Source organism: Dendrobates tinctorius, unplaced genomic scaffold (assembly GCF_039654945.1).
Source record: "Dendrobates tinctorius isolate UK_male_01 unplaced genomic scaffold, ASM3965494v1 ptg000019l, whole genome shotgun sequence".
NCBI lineage: Eukaryota > Metazoa > Chordata > Amphibia > Anura > Dendrobatidae > Dendrobates > Dendrobates tinctorius.
The window spans coordinates 33399918-33420693 of record NW_027361687.1 but is presented as its reverse complement, the minus strand read 5'-3'; the positions used below and the strand labels follow the sequence as shown (position 1 = coordinate 33420693).

Genomic DNA, 20776 nt, shown 5'->3' with positions numbered 1-20776 from the left:
GGTGGAGTACGTTACTTATGGTATTGACTGAAACCAATGTCCCCACTGCCATGAGATCTTCCAGGAGCTCCTTCCTTGTTGTCCTTGGGTTAGCCTTGACTCTTCGGACAAGCCTGGCCTCGGCACGGGAGGAAACTTTCAAAGGCTGTCCAGGCTGTGGAAGGCTAACAGTAGTTCCATAAGCCTTCCACTTCCGGATGATGCTCCCAACAGTGGAGACAGGTAGGCCCAACTCCTTGGAGAGGGTTTTGTACCCCTTGCCAGCCTTGTGACCCTCCACGATCTTGTCTCTGATGGCCTTGGAATGCTCCTTTGTCTTTCCCATGTTGACCATGTATGAGTGCTGTTCACAAGTTTGGGGAGGGTCTTAAATAGTCAGAAAAGGCTGGAAAAAGAGATAATTAATCCAAACATGTGAAGCTCATTGTTCTTTGTGCCTGAAATACTTCTTAATACTTTAGGGGAACCAAACAGAAATCTGGTGGTTTGAGGGGTTGAATAATAAATGACCCTCTGAATAAACTTTTCACAATTTAAAAAAAAATTAAACAAAGAAATAACATTCTTTTTTGCTGCAGTGCATTTCACACTTCCAGGCTGATCTACAGTCCAAATGTCACAATGCCAAGTTAATTCCCAATGTGTAAACCTGCTAAATCTGCAGGGGGTTGAATACTACTTGTAGGCACTGTATACACTGCACAGTACCACTTCTCCTGTCCTGTATACTGGGTGTAATTCTCTGTATCTGTATTATTCTGTGTATATACTGCACAGTACCACTTCTCCTGTCCTGTATACTGGGTGTAATTATCAGTATCTGTATTATTCTGTCTATATACACTACACAGTACCACTTCTCCTGTCCTGTATACTGGGTGTAATTCTCAGTATCTGTATTATTCTGTATATATACACTGCACAGTACCACTTCTCCTGTCCTGTATAGTGGGTGTAATTCTCAGTATCTGTATTATTCTGTATATATACACTGCACAGTACCTCTTCTCCTGTCCTGTATACTGGGTGTAATTCTCAATATCTGTATTATTCTGTCTATATACACTGCACAGTACCACTTCTCCTGCCCTGTATACTGGGTGTAATTCTCAGTATATGTAGTATTCTGTGTATATACACTGCACAGCACCACTTCTCATATTTGCTATGTTCGCTATATATTTATCACTCTGCATATTTTTATTCTCTCCTGTTGCTTCCTGTGCGGTTAGAGTGGTGGCGCTCTGTACTAATAATATGAGTGGTGGATTTTGATGTCAGCTTTTGGACCATAGCACATCACTGTCACTACTCATCTAGGTACGCTACAGTACAAGTCTTTCCAGGGGTCCTTACTGGCATAACCACTGGTTCGGCAGTGATATGGGTCTGGTAGAGAGGAATAATTCTGTATCTCAGTCTGGTAGAAGCAGGTGACTGATTAGTTGGTCACCACAATAGCTCACATTGTAACCCAAAGCTTTGTTTCATGGGCACAGGATGGAGGTGGCGGAACGTCTGCAAATATCACAATTATTCAGTATGAAACCACAAGAGCTTTAAGCGGAAAGTAATAAAAAAAAGAGGAAAGAAGGTGCAAAACAAGGGAACTTGGCGTCAGATTAAAGTGATGTGAGCATGAGTCAAAGTGAGAAAGTATATGAGTAGGGTACGGATTATTATATGAGCAGCATCATGTGTGGTAGTATTTTGGTAGTATATGGAGTAATACATGAGCACCACAAAGGGTATTATTTCGGTAGTGTTATATGGACACAATGTGCTGTAGTATTTTGTTAGTGTATGGAGTATTCTATAGACATCAGATGCAGTACTATTCAGATGTTGCATAGATTATTATATAGGTACCACAATTGTAGTATTTTGGTAGTTTTACATGGACATCATGTGCGGTAGTATTTGGGTACACTTTTATATGGGCACCAAATCCCCGGTAGTTCTTTTAGTATTATGTTACACGCTCCCCTCCCCCACTGTATAAACTTCTTATTTACGGGAAACCACTGTGGAACTGCAGTGACATTACTGATACTAGGAAAACGGATCCATATAACCGGAGTCTGCCCGCCGCTCCGCCCCCATTATGGGACCTGTAGGCCACTGTTAGGGAAGTTGTGGTCAGTGTCAGACACGATTTCAACATCATAGTGAATGTAAATTAATCAGGCCGGCGCCTCCAAAATGGTGCCAGTCATCCCCACACTGTTGCTGGGTGCAATCTTCGGTTATCACATAACTATGTAACATGGTGTCGTAATATAAGGGGTCTGGATATAACTGACGCCTTCACAGACGCGAGCATCAGGGTACTGCAGAGTCGCCTCCAATCATGGTAAATCCACATGATAATGTCACCAGGGTCTCCATAACATTTCCCATAATCCTACGCAGCGACACCTAACTTATTATTGCCGTCTCATCCTACATGCCTGTTATATTGTACAGGCACCTGACTTCAAAACACAGGACTGGAGTATTACCCCAGAGAATCTTCCAACATCCTCCATAAAGAGGAATCTAATGGCTTCCTTCCCCATTTACATTAGTAGCAGCAAAACAACCTGCAGAGCATCACGCCACTGACTAACACATACATCTGTCAAGGAGAGGTTCACTGCTCTGGAGATCATTCCTTCCACCTCCTGACAGATTCATTGTGATATATTCTGCACATATGGTGCAACTTTGGCATGGGGTCACTTACTTTCTTCTCTCTCTTCACAGATCTTGGACATAAGCAATATTTGGGGCCTGTGATAGTCTTCTTGTCGTCATGCCTCGCTGGGTGGTCTGTCAGTGGTTGGCATTGGTGCTGCTGTTATATGTTGATGCGGAGCCTGTGCCCAGGATCACATTCCAGCGGGGTAAGTGGCCCTTCTGGTTCCTGGGAAGCTGAGTGACAACCAATATGGCCTCCATTTAGGGACTGTATGGCTTTATTGAGGGACTGCATTTCTTGAATACCAGGTCTCTGAGAGACTGTATCCCTGGAGGGCTAAGTCTTTAGTGACGGGTTCCCTATTGGACTAGGTTTCTGAGGGACTCTTTCCCTCGAGCACTAGGTCTCTTAGGGACTGTTTCCCTTGAGGACTAGGTCTCTTAGGGACTGTTTCCCTTGAGGGCTAGGTCTCTTAGGGACTGTTTCCCTTGAGGACTAGGTTTCTGAGGGACTCTTTCCCTCGAGCACTAGGTCTCTTAGGGACTGTTTCCCTTGAGGACTAGGTCTCTTAGGGACTGTTTCCCTTGAGGACTAGGTTTCTGAGGGACTCTTTCCCTCGAGCACTAGGTCTCTTAGGGACTGTTTCCCTTGAGGACTAGGTCTCTTAGGGACTGTTTCCCTTGAATACTAGATCTCTTAGGGATTATTTCCTTTCAGGACTAGGTCTCTTAGGGACTGTTTCCCTTGAGGACTAGGTCTCTTAGGGACTGTTTCCCTTGCGTACTAGGACTCTTAGGGACTATTTCCCTTCAGGACTAGGTCTTTTAGGGACTGGTTCCCTTGATGACTAGGTCTCTTAGGGACTATTTTTCTTGAGCACTAGGTCTCTTAGGGACTGTTTCCCTTGCGTACTAGGTCTCTTAGGGACTATTTCCCTTCAGGACTAGGTCTCTTAGGGACTATTTCTCTTGAGGACTAGGTCTCTTAGGGACTGTTTCCCTTGATGACTAGGTCTCTTAGGGACTGTTTCCCTTGATGACTAGGTCTCTTAGGGACTATTTCTCTTGAGCACTAGGTCTCTTAGGGACTGTTTCCCTTGCGTACTAGGTCTCTTAGGGACTATTTCCCTTGCGTACTAGGTCTCTTAGGGACTATTTCTCTTGAGGACTAGGTCTCTTAGAGACTGTTTCCCTTGATGACTAGGTCTCTTAGGGACTGTTTCCCGTGAAGACTAGGTCTCTTAGGGTATGAGCACAAGATTAGGAACAGCTCAGTGTTTGTTCAGGATTTGACGCAGGTGAAATCTACACCAATTCTGCCTCTGAGGTCACTGGCAGGTCACCTGCGTTTTTGATGCATTTTTTCATTGCCTGTGTTTTTTTTGTCATTTGAAATAAAGCTAGTTGAAAGTTGAGTTCTAGGAAGGAAAAAAAAAAGTGACTTCCTGTTTGCAGATATATTAGGGTATGTTCCCACGGTCAGTAAACGCTGCGGGTTGGACGCTGCGTACATCCACAATGTCCAAATGTTGCACATAGTGGATGTGATTTCAAGAAATCCCATGCCCACTATGCATGCACCGATACCTGCGGAGACGGACATGCGGCGTGTCTTTCCAGACCGCAGCATGTCAATTTATGTAGCGGAGATGCTCAGTCTCCTCTGCGTAAATTACCCATACACTTTCATTAGATGCGGTAAAACAGCATTATCTTTCTAGTCACATGTGTATTAAATGCAGGAACGCAGCTTACTACGCATGTGTACTAATTTAAATAGTGGTGAATCTTGTGACTCAGCCGGAAGTACATGACACAGGAAGTGGAGGAAAGCACAGATAGAGGTCCCCTCCTTTTTTAATAAATAAATAATGATTTTTAAAAAATAGCATGGATCCCCATTTATTTGTTAACCAGCCAGAGTAAAGCAGACTGCTGGGACTGGTATTTCAGGCTGGTAAGGATCCAATATCCATAAACCATACCAGTCTGATAATACCAGGCCGCAGCAGTCTGCTTAACTTGGAAGGTTTGCAAAAATAGTGGTGTCCCCCTATTTTTGTTAACCTGCTAAGGAAAATGCAGACAGCTGCAGTTTGGTATATGCACGCTGGCGAGGCCAATAGATTTTGACCCTCACCAGCCCAAAAATAGCAGCCTACAGCCACACCACAATTGGCACATCCAAAGATGCGCCAATTGTGGCACTTTACCCGGCTCTTCCCACTTTCCCTGTTGCTTTGGCAAGTGGGGTAATATTTGTGGGATTGATGTCACCTTTGTATTGTCATGTGATCAATCAAGCCCACGGATTACTAATGTAGAGGCTTCTATAAGACACCTATCCGTTACTAATCCTATAGTTACTTGGTAAATAAAGATACAGCCAGAATAAAGTCTTCTAATTGAAATAATGACCCAGACTCCTTTAATAGATCTTAATTAAACCATACTTACTGTATCGCCTAATTCCACCAAAGCTCTCGATCTCCTGTAAGAGAAATAAAATAAAAAAGCAACAATATCTTTACCTGTCTACTGAGAAGATATAAATACTGTCCCACAACGAGTCCAGCATTGCTACATCTAGATGCTTTTGGCTGAACTGTGGCTTTATGCCACCACTCAGCCTGACATCCAGACACAGCGGAGTTTGAAGATGATCACTGGAGATAACTCAGTCTCCGGCGGTCACATGCGCTTCAGTTCTTGTGATCAGCTGATCGTGAGAACTTGGCTAGTGACCGGAGATAATCCCTTCCCCAGCGGTCACGTGCACTGCAGTTCTCACGATCAGCTCAGCTCATCGCAGGAACTGCAGTGTAGGTGAACTTCCAGCTGAAACAAGGTACAACATTATTTAAATTAGTACACATGCATAGTAAGCTGCGTTCCCGCACTTAATACGCATGTGACTAGAAAGATTATGCGGTTTTACTGCGTCTAATGAAAGTCTATGGGTAATTTACATAGAGAAGACTGAGCGTCTCCGCTATATAAATTGAAATGCTGCCGTCTGGACTGATTCCCTTGCGTACTAGGTCTCTTAGGGACTATTTCCCTTCAGGACTAGGTCTCTTAGGGACTATTTCCCGTGATGACTTGATCTTTTAGAGACTGTTTAACTTGAGGACTAGGTCTCTTAGGGACTGTTTCTCTTGAGGACGAGGTCTCTTAGGGACTGTTTCCCTTGAGGACGAGGTCTCTTAGGGACTGTTTCCCTTGAGGACGAGGTCTCTTAGGGACTGTTTCCCTTGAGGACTAGGTCTCTTAGGGACTGTTTCCCTTGAGGACTATGTCTCTTAGGGACTGTTTCCCTTGAGGACTAGGTCTCTTAGGGACTGTTTCCCTTGAGGACTAGGTCTCTTAGGGACTGTTTCCCTTGAGGACTAGGTCTCTTAGGGACTGTTTCCCTTGAGGACTAGGTCTCTTAGGGACTGTTTCCCTTGAGGACTAGGTCTCTTAGGGACTGTTTCCCTTGAGGACTAGGTCTCTTAGGGACTGTTTCCCTTGAGGACTAGGTCTCTTAGGGACTGTTCCTTTGAGGACTATGTCTCTTAGGAACTGTTTCCTTTGTGGACTAGATCTCTTAGGGTCTGTTACCCTGGAGGACTTTGTTTCTGAGGGACTGTTCTTTAAACATATAGTTCCCATGGAAAACTGTTTACCTGACCTTTTGAGGGATTCTGTTTTTTGGGGACTATTTCGCTAAGGTTTTTCTGGATGAATTTGTCCCTGAGGGACAAACGACCTCAATAAGAGTTGCAATATTAGTTTTTTCCCAGTTTTTTCAGGAAACAGTCTTCCAGAGACAGTCTTCATATGGACTGTTTCTCTGGAAGACTGTTTCCTGAAAAAACTGGGAGAAAACTAATATTGCAACTCTTATTGAGGTCGTCTCCCTGATTTTCCTGAAGCAGACATGACTTATATTTACTGGAAGATTCCTTCTAACTCTGATACTAGAAGTGATCAGAGACTCAGGCCCATCACCTGCAGAAAGTCCCTGGAGAACCAGCAGAACAGGTTGGTTGTGCCATGAGATATTTCACCGCAGGGTCATGTCGGTTTCCTATGTAAAGTTTGTAAAGTTGATAAACATGTGACTGATTCTGACCACTCCCTCCCCAGGGTCACTACAGACAAGTGTAATTATTGTAGTACCTCTGCTACCTGTGTTTTAGGTGACCCATTCAGATCAGTCAACATCTTTAGTAGAAGTGACATCCAGCACTATGATCGCCTGCTTCTCTCAGAGGACAAGGAGACGCTGTATGTGGGCGCCAGGGACAACATCCTTGCCTTCAGTATGAAGGACCCCCGGAATATCCAGCTGACAAGAGAGGTAAGACCCTGTCTTTCAATGAGAGAACAGTGCCTTTGATAAACTATGTATCTAATGGACTTTTCAGGTAGACCATGTTTCTGAGGAACTGCTTCTGTGGAAGACCATATGTCTGAGGGACTGCTTCTCTGGAGTACCATATCTCTGAGGGACTGCTTCTCTGTAAGACTATATTTTTGAGAGACTGCTTCTCTGGAGGACTGTGTATTTCAGGGACTATATTTCTGGAGGACCATGTTTCAGAGGGACTACTTCTTTTGAGAACTAAGTCTTTGATGGACGGCTTACCTGGATGACCATGTCTCTGAGGGACTACTTCTCTTGAGGTCTACGTCTCTGATGGACTGCTTCTCTGGAGGACTATGTGTCTGAGGGACTGATTCTATGGAGGACCATGTATCTGAGGGACTGTGTCTCTTTAGGACCATGTCTCTGAGGGACTGCTTCTTTGGAGGACCATGTCTCTGAGGGACTGCTTCTCTGGAGAACCATATCTCTGAGAGACTGCCTCTCTGGAGGACCATATCTCTGAGGGATTGCTTCTCTGGAGGACTATGTCTTTGAGGGACGACTTCTCTTGAGGACCATGTCTCTGAGAGACTGTTTCTCTTGATGACCATGTCTCTAAGGGACTGCTTTTCTGGAGAACCATGTCTGTAAGGGACTGCTTATCTGGAGGACCATGTTTCTGAGGGACTCATTCTTTGGAGAATCCTGTCTCTGATGGACTGCTTCCCTAGAGTACCATGTATCTCAGGGACTGCTCCTCTGAAGGACCATGTCTCTGAGTGGCTGCTTCTCTGGAGTACCATGTCTCTGAGGGGCTGTCTCTATGGAGGACCATGGCTTAGGTAGACTATTTTTTTGAATGAAGGTGTTTCTAAAGGACTTTAACTCTAGAGCACTATGTCTCTGGGGTACTACGTCTCTGTTGTTCTGGTCCTTTGAGGGACTATTTGTTTTTTACTTACTCATTTCCTGAGGTTTCGCTGGAGGACTTTATCTCTGAAGGACGATGTTTTTGAGGAACTATTTATCTTGGTGCCTGTTTCTCTGGATTACTGTGTCTTAGGGGAAGTGTGCCTAAAGGGAACTGTTCCTCTTGAGGACCTTTTCTTTTGTAGACCGTCTCTTCAAGGGATTTTTTCTTTCCATGACTGTTTCTCCTAGGCACTATTCTTGCTTGGAACTGTTTCTCTGGAGGACTGCTGTGTTTTACAGGGCTGTATTAGAGGCCATGACCAACATGTCTCTCTACAATTTGTATTCCCTCAGATTCCTTGGGCTTCTAAACATGATCAGATTGACAACTGTAAGTCTAAGGCACGGAAAGAGGTAAGAACTGGCGCTGTGTTACCATGATAAACACACTAGATGTCATATATGAAGACACAGGCTACATGACAGGGTCACATGGGGACCTTTAACACCTTAATTAGACCCCCGACTCAAATAAGCAGTGTGTGAGTGACATATTTGCACTTTAGTGCCAAAGCCTAATGCCAGACACAACAGCGATCCATAGAGGTCATTGTAGGACCTGAGGAATCTAGATTCAACAGTGACCCCTATAGGACAAAATTGAAAATAAACATACGTCCTGATATTTTTTATCATATTTTTAGACTGAATGTCTGAATTTCATTCGAATTCTGCTCCCTTTAAATGCCACCCACCTGTACGTCTGTGGGACCAACGCGTTTAGTCCAAGCTGCACCTATGTGGTAAGTACTTGCACCTTTTCCCCAGATTCCTCCTAGAGGCAGGATGTAGGAAAGGGTACTGTCTGACCACGATCTGCGGCATTACAATACCAGGGTAGGTACAATACAGGGAAAGAGCTTGTGAAGTGGCTGATAACAGAGGAAAGCAGCTTGTCCCGACACATATAATATATATATATTGATTAAAGAGTCGGAGCTGAGGGTGCAGTTACACATTACGCCGCTCCTATAATTACACTAGAGGGCGGCTAATCAGTAAATGGCGGATCTCACACTCATTAACCTATTACGTTCCGCAATTAAGTGGCAACATGAAAGAAGCGTCATGACCTCATCAGATGTGACACAAGGAGCTGACAATCTATTAATGTCTTAGGAGCTTTGGACCTCAAGCTCTGCAGTTTGGAAGCACAGGGGTCAATCCTGGACCAAACCGCTTACAACCTATGATTGTCTTAGGAGTTTTGGTGCTGTAGTTTTATAGTTTGGAGACAGTGGAAGTGAATTCTGGACCAAAGAGCTTACAATCTGTTTGTCAATTTCAGAACCTGACCACATTTTCTTTGGTGCTCAATCAAAACAACGAGACCTTGACGGTTGAAGGGAAGGGTCAGTCGCCCTTTGATCCTGAGCACTCACACACTGGCATCATGGTAGGTAAGTATGCCTAGGGTCGCATGAAAAGTGGGGGGCCTTGCTGTGGTTCAATGCCTCGTTCGTCCGCTTCGTAGTTATGGGAGAACAGCGTGATGACTGGTGCATGTAGGAATGACCATGTCTATTCTCACCCAACTCTCCAGGTATCTAGGTAATATTTTTTGTCCTCTTTCCTTGTAGACGGGGAGCTGTATACTGGGACCATGAACAAATTCATAGGAAACGAGCCAATCATACTGAGGAGCTTGGGTACCCGGCTGCCCCTCAAGACCGATGCCTCTCTGGGCTGGCTGCACTGTAAGAGATATATATATGTATATATAATTAGAGTCCAGCCAAAATTGTTTTAGAATTTCATTTTAGGTTTCAGACCCTTTAAGGTAGCAAAGGTTTAAGTCGAAGGGTGCTGCAGTGATTGTTCTCTTACTGTCAGGCTGAGTGACACCTACATTCATTATTTCCTTCTCTATTAGCTGATGCCTCATTTGCGGGGTCGTTCTACATCCAGGACCCGGACTCATCCGGCAGGGTCTACTTCTTCTTTGAGGAGACTGGGAAAGAATTTGATTTCTTCGACAAGGTGACGGTGTCCAGGGTTGCCCGGGTGTGCAAGGTGATGATTAATACTTGCCATAAAGACTAGTATTCAATTCTATCTATATTCAAGATGCCAAATCCCAATCCACCGAAGGACCCATAGACCAGGAAAGACCAAACAGGATATAGTTAATCAATTAATTTTTATTATATTGGTAGTGGAAATAAAAAAAACAATTTAAAAACAATGTGCACATATAGGGACAACTATAAGACAATAAAATGGACCCAATTATATACTATGTTCACATATGTGTTCCTCATATATTTAAATAAATTATTGATGAAAATAATTTTTTGTGCAGACAATAAAGAAAATTTTTTTTTTTCGATATATCAAAAAAAGTGTGAGCAAAATGAAAAATCAGATATTTACTACAATATAAAGTGCAATGTGCATGTGCAGAAAAGCATATATCAATACTGTAACCAATAACTACTGCAATATAAGGTCCAGTGTGCATGTGCAAAAAACCATAGATCTTTGAACTCACATTGCGGTGCAAAAAAGAGTCACAGTGACTTTTACATAAAGTGCAGTGCTATAGAGGAATACATGGAATTAGCTCATGTACCTTTAAGGGTCACCACATCCCTTTAATGTGCATTCCGACGCATGTTTCCAAATATTTCCTTCATCAGGGGGTATATATGTGCACATTGTTTTTAAATTGTTTTTTATTTCCACTACCAATATAATAAAAATTATTGATTAACTATATCCTGTTTGGTCTTTTCTGGTCTATGGGTCCTTCGGTGGATTGGGATTTGGTCTCTTAATCAGTGGGTAAACCACTAATTTCACTGAACACTGGTGGTAGTATATATAATTATTTTTAATTTATTACTATTATATATTTTTATATGTACATATACAAATATTTTATATATCATATATAATACTATAACTGGTGTTCGTGTATTTTTTACTATATTCAAGATGGCAGGATATAGTCTTCCATTATAATTCCAGGATGACATAGGTGGAGACAAAGTTCTACAGAAAAGATGGACAACATTTCTAAAAGCTCAACTTGTCTGCAACTACCTGGACAACTTCCCCTTCAATGTCATATATCACGTGGTGCTGCAAAATTCAGAAAATCCAGAAAATGCTGTGTTCTATGGAGTCTTCAGCTCCCAATGGTGAGTATCACATGAATGGCTGTATTATAGCAGTTACTTGTTTTCTTGTACATATGGGGCTGTATTATAGTAGTTACAGCTTTATTCACATTACGGCAACCTAAACTGACATCCCAAGCAAGGAGAGCATTATAACGAGGCAGCCAAGAGGCCCGTGTTCACTCTGGAGGAGCTGCCAAGATCCACAGATCAGGTGGGAGGAGAATCTGTCCACAGGACAACTATAAGTTGTATACTCCACAAATCTGATTTTTATGGAAGAGTGGCAAGAAGAAGACATTTTTTAAAACAAGCCATAAGAAGTCCCATTTGCAGTATGCAAAAAGCCATGTAAGGGACACAGTGAACAGGTGGAAGAAGGGGCTCTGGTCAGATGAGACTAAAGTAGACCTTTTTGGGCTAAATGCAGAACGCTATGTGTGGTGTAAATGTAACACTTCACATCACCCTGAAACACCATCCCCACTGTCACACATGCTGGTGGCAGCTTCATGCTGTGGGGAGGCTTTTCTTCAGCAAGGGCAGGAAAGCTGGTCAGAGTTGATGGGAAGATGGATGAAGCTAAATATAGGGCAATCCTGGAGAAAAACCTGTTAGAGGCTGCAAAACACTTGAGACTTTGGCGTGGGTTCATCTTCCAGCAGGACAACGTCCCTAAACATACTGCCAGAGCTAAAATAGATTGTTTACATCAATGCATACTTATGAAACCAAGAATAATTCCTCACAAAATAGAGAGATCCCTGCACAAAAGAGGACACAAACATAGAGTGACTATAAAGGAGCGATACGATCAAGAAGCATGGCAAAATATAAATTTTATTGAAAATATATTAGAATAAATAATACATAATAGAAGGAATATGGAAGCAATAAACTCACTTACACATGGTGGGGCAAAGTACAAAAAATAGAAACAAAGCTGCAAATCCCAGGATGGCAGTCACTTTGCAATAGTCACGATATAAGTAGTACATTGTCTATTGTAGAATAAAGTTAGTAGACGCAATACAAGTACACATTATAACTTTCAGATTTATATTTTTTAAATATTATAAAACTTTGTAGAATTTCCTTTACACTTCACAAAAACTTGCTAGCTTGTTTTAGTACCAAATAAAATTCCAATAAAATACATTTCAGTTTGTGGGTGTGAGAAAATGTGGAAAAGTTGGGCATGAATGCATTTTCAAGGCACTGTGTTTTCCTGTATTTAGGAACAGTATTATGGTAGTTATATTCTTGTACATAGGGGAAAACATTATAGTAGTTATATTCTTGTACATAGGGGGAAGTATTATAGTAGTTATATTCTTGTACATAGGGGGAAACATTATAGTAGTTATATTCTTGTACATAGGGGGCAGTATTATAGTAGTTATATTCTTGTACATAGGGGGAAACATTATAGTAGTTATATTCTTGTACATAGGAGCAGTATTATGGTAGTTATATTCTTGTACATAGGGGCAGTATTATAGTAGTTATAGTCTTGAACATAGGAGTAGAATCATAGTAGTTATATTCTTGTACATTGGGGGCAGTATTATAGTAGTTATATTCTTGTACATGGAGGGAAACATTATAGTAGTTATAGTCTTGTACATAGGGTAGTATTATAGTAGTTATATTCTTGTACATAGGAGCAGCATTATAGTAGTTATATTCTTGTACATAGGGGCAGTATTATAGTAGTTATAGTCTTGTACATAGGGGCAGTATTATAGTAGTTATATTCTTGTACATAGGGGCAGTATTATAGTAGTTATATTCTTGTACATAGGGGCAGTATTATAGTAGTTATATTCTTGTACATAGGGGCAGTATTATAGTAGTTATATTCTTGTACATAGGGGCAGTATTATAGTAGTTATATTCTTGTACATAGGGGCAGTATTATACTAGTTATATTCTTGTACATAGGGGCAGTATTATAGTAGTTATAGTCTTGTACATAGGGAGCAGTATTATAGTAGTTATATTCTTGTACATAGGAGTAGTATTATAGTAGTTACATTCTTGTACATAGGGGCAGTATTATAGTAGTTATATTCTTGAACATAGGAGTAGAATCATAGTAGTTATATTCTTGTACATTGGGGGCAGTATTATAGTAGTTATATTCTTGTACATAGGGGAAACATTATAGTAGTTATATTCTTGTACATAGGGGCAGTATTATAGTAGTTATATTCTTGTACATAGGGGGAAACATTATAGTAGTTATATTCTTGTACATAGGGGGCAGTATTATAGTAGATATATTCTTGTACATAGGGGGAAACATTATAGTAGTTATATTCTTGTACATAGGAGCAGTATTGTGGTAGTTATATTCTTGTACATGGGGGCAGTATTATAGTAGTTATAGTCTTGAACATAGGAGTATAATCATAGTAGTTATATTCTTGTACATTGGGGACAGTATTATAGTAGTTATATTCTTGTACATAGGGGGAAACATTATAGTAGTTATATTCTTGTACATAGGAGCAGCATTATAGTAGTTATATTCTTGTACATAGGAGAAGTATTATAGTAGTTATATTCTTGTACATAGGGGCAGTATTATACTAGTTATATTCTTGTACATAGGGGCAGTATTATAATAGTTATATTCTTGTACAAAGGGGCAGTATTATAGTAGTTATTGTCTTGTACATAGGGGCAGTATTATAGTAGTTATTGTCTTGTACATAGGGGCAGTATTATAGTAGTTATAGTCTTGTACATAGGGGCAGTATTATAGTAGTTATATTCTTGTACATAGGGGCAGTATTATAGTAGTTATATTCTTGTACATAGGGGCAGTATTATAGTAGTTATATTCTTGTACATAGGGGCAGTATTATAGTAGTTATATTCTTGTACATAGGAGCAGTATTATAGTAGTTATATTCTTGTACATAGGGGCAGTATTATACTAGTTATATACTTGTACATAGGGAGCAGTATTATAGTAGTTATAGTCTTGTACATAGGAGCAGTATTATAGTAGTTACATTCTTGTACATAGGGGCAGTATTATAGTAGTTATATTCTTGAACATAGGAGTAGAATCATAGTAGTTATATTCTTGTACATTGGGGGCAGTATTATAGTAGTTATATTCTTGTACATAGGGGGAAACATTATAGTAGTTATATTCTTGTACATAGGGGTAGTATTATAGTAGTTATATTCTTGTACATAGGAGCAGCATTATAGTAGTTATATTCTTGTACATAGGGGCAGTATTATACTAGTTATATTCTTGTACATAGGGGCAGTATTATAGTAGTTATAGTCTTGTACATAGGGAGCAGTATTATAGTAGTTATAGTCTTGTACATAGGAGCAGTATTATAGTAGTTACATTCTTGTACATAGGGGCAGTATTATAGTAGTTATATTCTTGTACATAGGGGCAGTATTATAGTAGTTATATTCTCATACATAGGGAGCAGTATTATAATACTTGCTAATGTATAGTAAATGATCTTTAGCTTAGGTTGTCAATGGTTCCTTTTTGCAGATAGTACATGGTAGGACATGCATTCTGTACAATGGGAAGAAAATTGCAGTGATTACTGGGATGCACTGCCTTTTGTGGACCTGTAAATGCAGCACATGGTCGATACTCTGATGAGTAGTAATGCAATGTAAACTTGTCACTGCTCCCTGATCAACAATCTGCACGATATGCTAGTGGCAGCCATATTTGCTACTGAACAATGTGTTTTTAATCAATGGAAATGAGCACTTCTACATGTGTCCGATGCCTGCCTATAGTGTGCTGTGCAGCTACTGTATCTAATCCTATTGTATGATACTGTCTGCTGAGCTGTGTATCTAATCCCATCCTGCATGATACTGTCTGCTGAGCTGTGTATCTAATCCTATAATGTGATACTGTCTGCTGAGCCGTGTATCTAATCCTATCCTGTGTGATACTGTCTGCTGAGCTGTGTATCTAATCCTATAATGTGATACTGTCTGCTGAGCCGTGTATCTAATCCTATCCTGTGTGATACTGTCTGCTGAGTTGTGTATCTAATCCTATCCTGTGTGATACAGTCTGCTGAGCTGTGTATCTAATCCTATCCTGTGTGATACTGTCTGCTGAGCCGTGTATCTAATCCTGTCCTGTGTGATACTGTCTGCTGAGCTGTGTATCTAATCCTATCCTGTGTGATAGTCTGCTGAGCTGTGTATCTAATCCTATCCTGTGTGATACTGTCTGCTGAGCCGTGTATGTAATCCTATCCTGTGATACTGTCTGCTGAGCCGTGTATGTAATCCTATCCTGTGTTACTGTCTGCTGAGCGGTGTATTTAATACTATCCTGTGTGATACTGTCTGCTGAGCCGTGTATCTAATCCCATCCTGCATGATACTGTCTGCTGAGCTGTGTATCTAATCCTATCCTGTGTGATACTGTCTGCTGAGCTGTGTATCTAATCCTATAATGTGATACTGTCTGCTGAGCCGTTTATCTAATCCTATCCTGTGTGATACTGTCTGCTGAGCCGTGTATCTAATCCTGTCCTGTGTGATACTGTCTACTGAGCCGTGTATCTTATCATCTCCTGTGTGATACTGTCTGCTGAGCTGTGTGTCTAATCCTATCCTGTGTGATACAGTCTGCTGAGCTGTGTATCTAATCCTATCCTGTGTTACTGACTGCTGATCCGTGTATCTAATCCTATCCTGTGTGATACTGTCTGCTGAGCTGTGTGTCTAATCCTATCCTGTGTGATACTGTCTGCTGAGCTGTGTATTTAATCCTATCCTGTGTGATACTATCTGCTGAGCCGTGTATCTAATCCTATGCTGTGTGATACTCTGCTGAGCTGTGTATCTAATCCTATCCTGTGTGATACTGACTGCGGAGATGTGTATCTAATCCTATCCTGTGTGATACTGTATGCTGAGCTGTGTATCTAATCCTATCATGTGTGATACTGTCTGCTAAACCGTGTATCTAATCCTATCCTGTGTGATACTGTCTGCTGAGCCGTGTATCTAATCCTATCCTGTGTGATACTGTCTGCTGAGCCGTGCATCTAATCCTATCCTGTGTGATACTGTCTGCTGAGCCGTGTATCTAATCCTATCCTATGTGATGCTGTGTATCTAACTCTATCCTGTGTGATACTGTCTGCAGAGCCGTGTGTCTAATCCTATCCTGTGTGATACTGTCTGCTGAGCCGTGTATCTAATCCTATCCTGTGTGATACTGTCTGCTGAGCCGTGTATCTAATCCTATCCTGTGTGATACTGTCTGCTGAGCCGTGTATCTAATCCTATCCTGTGTGATACAGACTGCTCAGCTGTGTATCTAATCCTATCCTGTGTGATACTGACTGCTGAGCTGTGTATCTAATCCTATCCTGTGTGATACTGTCTGCAGAGCCGTGTATCTAATCCTATCCTGTATGATACTGACTGCGGGGCTGTGTTTCTAATCCTATCCTGTGTGATACTGGCTGCTGAGATGTATATCTAATCCTACAATGTGATACTGTTTACCTGAACCGTGTATCTAGGTCTTTGATCATGTGACTCTTGCAGGCAGGTTGGGGGCTCCAGCTCTTCCGCTGTCTGCTCCTTCAGGCTGAAGGACATTGAAGAGGCTTTTAACGGGAACTACAAAGAGCAGAATAAGGAAAGTTCTAAGTGGACACGATATACGGGCCCTGTGTCTAGTCCCCGGCCAGGCAGTGTAAGTACTTACACTATCACCCCCATCATCTCCTATAATTAGGGAGAATTTCAATAATAAAATTTGTAATATGGCTGCAATACCTCAGTCAACCTTCAGGTGGCTCCACATCACACTCCTATGTTGTAATGCTCTGTGCTGCTGTGTGACTATTACCTCCTTTTTCCCATCCAGTGCTCCTCAGGAAAGTTCTCAGACACTGACCTGAACTTCATGAAGGATCACTTCCTGATGGATAAGAAGGTGTCTCCAGTCGGCAGTCAGCCGCTGCTCATCCAGCAGAGCGTCAGCTACACGCGCATGGCCATAGATACAGTGAGGGCCCTGTCAGGAGAGAAGTACACAGTGATGTACCTGGGCACAGGTAAGTGCCGCTGTGCCCTCTGCTGGTGGAACTCACACCTGCACCCACATGAAAACGGGGATTTGTTTAAACTTCTTTTAGGGAAACATTTTCTTAAACATTTTTCTTTAGAACCTTTGTCTGTATGGTCTCTAATAACTCTGCTTTCCTAGTATCAGACAGATAATGTAGGGAAAACAATGTCTCACAGAAGTATCCCTTTAATAAGTCTCCACTGTGCTGCAGATCGGGGGTCCGTACATAAAGCTGTACTGGTAAAAGGGGGCACAGAATCCTACATCATTGAGGAAATCAACCTCCTGCCCCAGGATGAGCCCATCGGGACCCTCCTACTGGAGTCCACCAAGGTGATAAGTCATCTGTCATTATAACATAATCTATTGTTTTCTGCTATCAGCCACTTATGTGGATCTGCTCAGCACCATTATGATCATGTTTAGACTCTGCCCCTGTAGTTTATATGTAATCTCTTACAGAAAATGGTGTACGTGGGCGCCAGAGATGGTATTCTCCAGGTCCCCCTGGCGAACTGCAGTGTCTACAGGACCTGCATCGAGTGCATCCTGGCAAGAGATCCATACTGTGCCTGGAACATGCACAGTGGCGAGTGTCAAGTGGTGCCATCCGTCCAGGAGAATCGGTAGGTGATGCCCAACATGTGCTCAAAACCTCCAATTTGTACTCTCCAAACTAACATGTCTATATTACCCACAGAGAGGTCTGGCTACAAGATATTGAGAATGGGAACCCCAACACCACTTGCCTGAGCAGCCGAGGAAGAAGCCCTCGACCTGGGCACAGCATCGACAATCCACCCACAAGAGGTGATTGATAGCACTGCCGATCTCTATTGATGGATAGGCGGCATTCTCAGTGATGTCACTGCTGATCTCTAGTGATGGATAGGAGGCATTCTCAGTGATGTCACTGCTGATCTCTAGTGATGGATTGGTGGCATTCTCAGTGATGTCACCGCTGATCTCTAGTGATGGATAGGTGGCATTCTCAGTGATGTCACCGCTGATCTCTAGTGATGGATAGGAGGCATTCTCAGTGATGCCACCGCTGATCTCTAGTGATGCATAGGAGGCATTCTCAGTGATGTCACCGCTGATCTCTAGTGATGGATAGGAGGCATTCTCAGTGATGTCACTGCCGATCTCTAGTGATGGATAGGAGGCATTCTCAGTGATGTCACCTCTGATCTCTAGTGATGGATAAGAGGCATTCTCAGTGATGTCACCGCTGATCTCTAGTGATGGATAGGCGACATTCTCAGTGATGTCACCGCTGATCTCATCATCGTAGGTACGCTCCACGGCTGCTGCTAGTTGTGTGGTTAGGATCAGGGATCTGCAATCTGCATAGTTGCCAACCTCTCTGGTTTTCTGTGACTTAGCTTGTTTTGTTTTTTTTCTCCTCGGTGACCCATTCATAACAGGAGGCATTCTCGGTGATGTCACCGCTGATCTCTATTGATGGATAGGCAGCATTCTCGGTGATGTCACCGCTGATCTCTAGTGATGGATAGGTGGCATTCTCAGTGATGTCACCTCTGATCTCTAGTGATGGATAGGCGGCATTCTCAGTGGTGTCACCACTGATCTCTAGTGAAGAATAGGTGGCATTCTCAGTGATGTCACCGCCGATCTCTAGTGATGGATAGGAGGCATTCTCAGTGATGTCACTGCTGATCTCTAGTGATGGATAGACAGCATTCTCAGTGATGTCACCGCTGATCTCTAGTGAAGAATAGGTGGCATTCTCAGTGATGTCACCGCCGATCTCTAGTGAAGGATAGGCGGCATTCTCAGTGATGTCACCGCTGATCTCTAGTGATGGATAGGAGGCATTCTCAGTGATGTCACCGCTGATCTCTAGTGAAGATTAGGCAGCATTCTCAGTGATGTCACTGCTGATTCATGTAATCATTTCTTTCTTCCAGTTGGTAACATCTCCGTTGCGTATAATTCTGTCATTGAGCTCCAGTGTCCACGCATATCATCTCTTGCCACCTACAGCTGGAAACATCGGGGACAATTCCCGGAGAAGCAGGTGGTGACCTCCGCAGGCACTCTGGTTGTCACAGTGAAGAGAGACACCCTGGGGCAGTACGAGTGCTGGGCCAATGAGAACGGCTTTCAATACATGGCCGCCCAGTACTGGATCAGGGACCTCAGTGGGGTGGGCATCAGTCACAAGGACTCCTACAACCGGGATAGTAACATGGCAATTGAGAATGGCCTTCCATTCAGCAGCAACGAGCAGGACTACTACAAGCCATTTGTGGCAGTGACGGTGCTGCTGGCGCTGACACTGTGCGGGTGTGTGTTTCTGGTGCTGTATTCCTGGCGAGACCAGATCAGAGCCAAGAGTAAGATCCAGGGATGCAGTACACCCGAGTCTGAGAAACTTTCTGGCTCTAAAGTGCAGGAGAAGATCCCGCTCAATGGCTTTTGCCAATATGGCCGTGACATCACCAAACCATGCTGTGTGCCCTGCAGAGGAGGCGGCACGATGGACGTAGACAACAACAGCATCAACCTGACACCAAACGGGGCCGCGGCTGATGCAGCCTCTGACATGTGAGCCGCCACTCCAGCTACGCCACTGTACCAGCTAACAGACTGCCATCTTTTATAAAGAGGGGGGTAATGGCGGATCTTCTGGTCACCTGGTTTATGTGACTATGATGGCCGTCTATCTCCAATACGAGTGCCGCCACACTGGACCAAATATGACTTCTTGGACCATAAGCCAAGATGGCTTCCCAGAAGAGGACGACTGTTACCCCTTTTATAATGTGAACCCACGTGTACATAGAAACATGACCACTGCCTGGAGGAGCGGGTATCTGGTGCCAGCACCGGCGGTGAATGACCAGGATCCCAGCGCCACAATGCACATGAAGCCACGTGACACGCGTGACCAAAGCTGCGAGCGTGACTGCGCAAATGTGTTCATATGTGTGAGATGAGAAGCTATCGTGTCCTTGTCCGTACCGTATCAGTATTATAGGGGGCGTCGTGTACATGAGATCTCACTGCCAGAGGGGGTGCTGTTTTTATATAAAAAACAAAAAAAACAAATAATAATACCTCTGTGTCATCGCTACACAGCAAATGTACCTGAAAACGAGCATCGGATCCTCCTGGGGCAGGTAGCCTTGGATACACGGCTCAGCAGACGGAATTACACATGCAGGCTTAGATACACGGCTCAGCAGACAAAATTACACATGATAGAATTAGATACACATCTCAGGCACTTTATGCTCTATCATCATATTCCGATTTGGATATATTTTGCTTTATGTGGTTCTCTATCGTCACACTGTGGACAGGAGAGGTCACTGCAGGTAAAATTATTCTACTGATGTGTGTGGCATTACAGAGGATCGCATACCCCTGGGATAGTGGCATTGTAGACATGTGTGAACTCATGGAGTGATGGCATGCAGAGGATCACATGCTCCTGAGAGGTTGGCACTGCAGACATGAGTGAACCCTTGGGGCAATAGCATTGCAGAGGGTCATGTATCCCTGGGGTGGTGGCATTGT

General features: G+C 42.8%; 1 protein-coding gene across 6 annotated transcripts in view; it reads left to right on the top strand.

Moving 5' to 3' along the window:
- Nucleotides 1-20313, top strand: part of SEMA4A (semaphorin 4A) — a 54666-nt gene extending 34353 nt beyond the window's left edge. For all 6 annotated transcript variants that reach the window (XM_073566855.1, XM_073566857.1, XM_073566859.1 and 3 more), the window contains 14 exons: nt 2746-2885; nt 6864-7024; nt 8300-8359; nt 8650-8748; nt 9294-9405; nt 9586-9702; nt 9879-10018; nt 10976-11148; nt 16702-16852; nt 17027-17216; nt 17442-17563; nt 17693-17856; nt 17931-18040; nt 19162-20313. In XM_073566855.1, the coding sequence (XP_073422956.1) occupies nt 2795-2885; nt 6864-7024; nt 8300-8359; nt 8650-8748; nt 9294-9405; nt 9586-9702; nt 9879-10018; nt 10976-11148; nt 16702-16852; nt 17027-17216; nt 17442-17563; nt 17693-17856; nt 17931-18040; nt 19162-19805 (2334 nt within the window). In that variant the 5' untranslated portion in view covers nt 2746-2794 and the 3' untranslated portion in view covers nt 19806-20313. The remainder of the gene's footprint in view (nt 1-2745; nt 2886-6863; nt 7025-8299; nt 8360-8649; nt 8749-9293; nt 9406-9585; nt 9703-9878; nt 10019-10975; nt 11149-16701; nt 16853-17026; nt 17217-17441; nt 17564-17692; nt 17857-17930; nt 18041-19161) is intronic.
- The last annotated feature ends 463 nt before the right edge of the window (nt 20314-20776 follow it).